The sequence below is a fragment of the Aphelocoma coerulescens genome, chromosome 2, assembly GCF_041296385.1.
Source record: "Aphelocoma coerulescens isolate FSJ_1873_10779 chromosome 2, UR_Acoe_1.0, whole genome shotgun sequence".
Lineage (NCBI taxonomy): Eukaryota > Metazoa > Chordata > Aves > Passeriformes > Corvidae > Aphelocoma > Aphelocoma coerulescens.
The window spans coordinates 7,890,061-7,895,058 of NC_091015.1; the positions used below are offsets into that span (position 1 = coordinate 7,890,061).

Genomic DNA, 4,998 nt, shown 5'->3' on the forward strand with positions numbered 1-4,998 from the left:
CGTGCGGGCCCCGAACAGGGATAATGGGTCGGCTGCGGGGGGATGACCATCTCCCGCCTCCTCGTCCCTCTCTCGCGCTCCCCGCGGAGGACCCGCGCCCCGCAACCTGTTCAGCCCCCCTAACCCTTCGTCTATCCAGCCGCACTTCGCTCCCTAATTTTGTTTCTGGGTATTTCTCCCTAAAGACAAGCAACGCAGCAGCTGCAGCTTTCCCGTCCTAAAGAGGCAAGGGCTTCTGGGGGGTCCAGAGGGTGACGGGCCGGCGTTTTGGGGGGCAGAACGGCCCGCGATGCCGTTTGGGGAGCAGTCAGGGCTGACCAAAAGCTCCTGTCCGGCTGCGGGAAGGACGAGTCAATTACCGCCGAACCGCGCTGCGGGGAGGGGACGCGCCCCCCCGGGCAGCCCGCGGGCCCCGGGCCGGGCCTGTTCCGCCCCCCCCACAGGACCCCTTTGTATCGCCGCCGCTCGCTTAATATTATTTATGCGTTTCTGCAAGGAATTGTGGGATGCCGGCCCCCTCCCCCGGTAAACACCGGGGCAATTAAACCCCCGACAACTCATCGCCCATCAGGGGTGGGGGGCACACGCGGGCGAGGGGCGGCGGTGCGCGCCCCGCGGCGGGGCACCCCCAGCTCCCCCCCGCGCATCCCCCCGGCGCCCGGGCCCGTCCGGGGGAGGGGCGTGGGCGCTGTCACTTACCGGGGCGCCCCGCACCACGTGTGCGCTCGCCCGGGCTTCCATTGGCCCGAGGCACGTGTCGGAGCGCCCGGGCCGGCGACGTCAGCGGCGGGGGCCCCGTTAAAACCTAAAGGACAACAACCCGAGTGGAAGTGCCCGGGCGCGGCGGCGGCGGCCGCAGGGGCGTAGCGCGGCGCAGGGCGGGCGGCAGGGCAGGGCGGGACGCCCCCCCACCCGCGGCGGCCCCCGCATGTGCGGGCGCGGGGCGGCGCGGGGCGAGGCGCTGCCGGCCGGAGCCCCGCGGGGCGCCCCTCACCGCCCTGCCCTCCGCGGGACACCGGCTGCTGAGAGCCCGCCTACACCCCGCCCCGACACCGGCGCTTCGGTTTTGCTCTTACACCCCCCCTCCGCTCCCCAATTATTATTATTTTTATTATCACTAATTTTTCCTCCGCGGATGAGGCGCGGCGGCGGCGGCCGGGGGAGCAGGCGGCAGCGCGCCGCGGGACCGAGCGGCTGAGCGGCGGCGGGAGGAGGCGAGCGGCGGCGGGAGGACCGGAGCCCCTGTGTTTTCATTTTTTGGCAAAGTTGGAAGTGGTGCAGGCTCGGCTGCTGGCTTGCGGGTCTCCCTTCATTTGTCTCTTAATTTTTTTTTTTTTTAATTACTCTTAATTTTAATTTTTTTCTTTTTTTTTTTTTTTTATTCAAACTCTGGATTTTGAATGCCGGGCGAAGCCAGGAGAAACGAAAGCAAATAGACACCTGTGTGTGCGTGTATATATATATATATATAAAAATATATATATTAAAAAATTAAAATAAAGAACAACCGACTGCAGCAGCAACAACAGACAGCGCTCGGCAGCGCCCGGTCGGCGGCGGGCGGGCAGCGGAGCCGTCGGCGGGGCGGCCGCGCAGCATGGAGGAGGGCGGCCGGAGCCCCCGGGAGGAGGCGGCCGAGCCGCAGGAGTCCGGCGGCGACGCGGAGCCCGGCGGCGGCGGCGGGCGGCGGGGGCTGCTGCTCCCCCCCGGTGACCCCCCACACCCCCACCCGCACCCGCACCGCATCACCAACTTCTTCATCGACAACATCCTGCGGCCCGAGTTCGGGCGGAGGAAGGAGGCGGGCGGCCCCGGCGGAGAGCCCCGGCGGCCCGGCGCGGAGAGCCGCCGCAGCCCCGCCGCGGCGCCGGCCCCCGGGGCTCCGCTGCCCGGCAGCGGGGCGGGCTCGCCGGGCCGGGGGGAGGGCGGCCCCGCCGGGCTGGCCCTGCACGGCGCCGCCAAGAAGGGGGGGGACCCCGCGGCGCTGGAGGCGGCCCTGAAGGCGCGGGGGCTGAGCGGCGGCGACCTGTCGGTGAGCTCGGACTCGGATAGCTCCCAGGCCAGCTCCAACGCCGGGAACCAGCCCATGCTGTGGCCCGCCTGGGTGTACTGCACGCGGTACTCGGACCGGCCCTCCTCAGGTAAGCGCTGCCCCGTCGCAGCCCCGCTCCCCGGCGCCGCAGCCCCTTCCCTGGGGTCCCCGGACCGCCTCCGCCCGCCCGCGAGGCCGGGAAGCGGCGGGGAAAAGATCCCGCTCCCCTTTCCCTCTCCGTCTTCTTCTGGCTTTTTTTTCTGATTGGGCTTTGATTTTCGGGGGTTTTGTTTGTTTGTTTGTTTTTTGGGGGGGAGGGGACTAGGGGGTGGGCGAGTTGCTTAAAATGCGTGAAGATGAAGGGGCGGCTGGGGGTGCGCGGAGCCCCAGGGACGAGGAGGGAACGGGGGTCCCTCCCTCCGTCCCCGCCGCTGCGGAGGAGCTGAGGCCGCCTGGGCTCGGGGCATTTCCCACCAACAGACGAGTTTTATCAAAGAGGGAGGAAAAAAATCTGGCTTCGGGCTCCCCGCTCATCCGCTCGGCGAGCTCTCCTTTTCCCTGCCGGGAACCCCTCCCGTGCTGGGTTTTGGGAAGGGGAGGTGGCATTTCTATAGGCCTCGCCTTGTTTTGATTAGTCCTTTTTGGCCAAAAACAATCCGCGATCGTTTATTTCTCTAAAAGAGGCCTCCAAGCGGCCGCCGTTTCGTTTCTTTCTTTTAATTTCCCCCCATATGCTGTAGGTCAGCTCTGTGGGGGCCAGAGGACATTTCCCAGAGCCGGGAAACTTCTTTGGCAGAGTCCGTCCCTTGGCAAAGGCTTGGGCAGAACGTCCTGAAATTATCTTAAAAAAAAAAAATATTTTAAAAAACCCCAAACAATAAAAAGCAGGGGATAAAATGTCCTTTTGCTACCGCGGGGACAGGGGGGCTGGCTTCGGCAGATCGGTAAAACCCTGGTTAAAAACAAGTAGAAAGCACTGGAGGAAGGCATGGAAAACACCAGTCAGGAGATCTGCTCCCAGGGAGAAGAAAAAATATGGGTCTTTCTCTTACAAAAGCGGCGAGGTAGGATTTTCGCCCGGGAGCCGGCTAGCTGAGGAAGGGATCGTAAAACGAGATGAAAATTAGTTCGTAATGTCTGAAAACAAACTCTTACTCAGAGGTAATATTCAGAGCTGAATTGGAATTTACTCCATTGTTCTCCAGTGCTCTCCTTTGTTAATATTTAATTAACATACATCCTCACAATGGCTCGGCCCGGGCAGAAAAGGCTCCTTGTGCTGCCGAGAATAATATTCCCGAGAATAATCCCGGCGATTCGGATCGGGCCGTGCAACGCCATATGGGCACTGCAGTAGAGAGACGGAATGCTTCTGGCCAAGTAAACTGGAAGAGAATTTCCACTAGAATTTTTATTGTGACTCACCGAAAAAAAAAAAAAAGTCGAAAAAGTAAAGAGGTTTTCTTAAAAAAAAAAAAAAAATCTGTTCAGGGTATAAAATTTAGCTCCATGCCGCTGCTCCTGGTGCAGGCTTTGCTTGCCGGGGATTCTTGGGACACAGAGGGTCGGTAACTGCGTTTCTGGCTGGGGAGGAAGGGGGCGGGGGGGCAGCCGGGCAGCGAGCGGGGGCGCGGGGGGCTGCGGGGGCGCCGGGGGCTGCGGCTGCCGCTCCGCCGCCTCCCGAGCATCCCCAGCGGAGGCACAAAGCGGGGCTGCTTCCCTCCGAGGAGGTGGTGCTGCCAGAGCGTGGGTGCCCCCCACGCGGGAGCGCGCCCGGCGCGGGGCCGCCCGCAGCAGAGCGCGGCGGTGTCGGTGCCTCTCCTCTCTCCCGGCCGTAGGTCCCCGCTCCCGCAAACCAAAGAAGAAGAACCCCAACAAGGAGGACAAGCGGCCGCGCACCGCCTTCACCGCCGAGCAGCTGCAGAGACTCAAGGCCGAGTTCCAGACGAACCGGTACCTGACGGAGCAGCGGCGGCAGAGCCTGGCCCAGGAGCTCGGGCTCAACGAGTCCCAGATCAAAATCTGGTTCCAGAATAAACGGGCCAAGATCAAGAAGGCGACGGGCAGTAAGAACTCCCTGGCAGTGCATCTCATGGCCCAGGGGCTCTACAACCACTCCACCACGGCGAAAGACGGCAAGTCGGACAGTGAATAGCCAAGGGAAAGGGGGGCTGGGAGGGAAGCGAGGGAGGGAGGGGGGAGGCAGGGGTGGGGGGGCCGTTTGCAGTCAAAGTTTATACAATGCAATAATTTAATTAAAAAAATAAAAAGAAACATAAGGGCCAGTGTATAAAGATTATACCAGCATTAATAGTGAAAATATTGTGTATTAGATATAATTCTGCAATATTCTATGTATATATAATTTACAGGTAAGGTGGTGTAAAAATCCAAGATATCTGATTATAATTTTTTTTAAAATTTTTTTTTTGTTGGTTGGTTGGTTTTGGTTTCGGGGGTTTGGGCTTGTTTGGTTTCGTTGGCTTTTTTGATTTTTTTTTTTGGTTGTATGGAGTTTTTAGATGCTATCTTTATGATTTTTTTTTAAGCTTAAGTTACTTTTTTTATAGACTTAAGCGCAGTTTTAATGGACATTGGACGCTGTTTTTTGAAATTCAAAAAAAATTAAAAACAACTTTTGCTGAAGTCCAAAGATTTTTATTGCTGCATTTCACACGACTGTGAACCGAATAAATAGTTCTCCTATTTGTTCTATGAGTTTAAACTTTTTTTTTCACCCCACCCCTAACTTTTTCTCTTTTTTTTTCCTTTTTTTTTTTTTTTTTTTTTTAATGGTTGTAGTGGTTTTTTTGGTTTAGTGGTTTTTTTTGGCTTATTTTTTGGAGTTGGGGTGTCTGGGGTTGATTTTGGGGATAGACGAGGAGAATTTAATTTTAAAAGAAAGAAAAATATAAGTAAGGTTAGGGAAACAAATCTCAAAGCACCGTCTCGAAACATGCCCGGGG

General features: G+C 58.2%; 1 protein-coding gene across 1 annotated transcript; it reads left to right on the plus strand.

Annotated features, from left to right (window-relative positions):
* Window positions 1–1,597: 1,597 nt before the first annotated feature.
* Window positions 1,598–4,187, plus strand: EN2 (engrailed homeobox 2). Its single transcript, XM_069005727.1, has 2 exons — window positions 1,598–2,141; window positions 3,871–4,187. The coding sequence occupies exons 1-2, from the start codon at window positions 1,598–1,600 to the stop codon at window positions 4,185–4,187; spliced, it is 861 nt and encodes a 286-aa protein (XP_068861828.1).
* Window positions 4,188–4,998: the final 811 nt, after the last annotated feature.

Coding starts and splice junctions, on each gene's coding strand:
- EN2 (XM_069005727.1), top strand. CDS start 1,598: ATGGAGGAGGGCGGCCGGAGCCCCCGGGAGGAGGCGGCCGAGCCGCAG. Junction 2,142..3,870: donor CTCGGACCGGCCCTCCTCAG/GTAAGCGCTGCC, acceptor TCCCGGCCGTAG/GTCCCCGCTCCCGCAAACCA.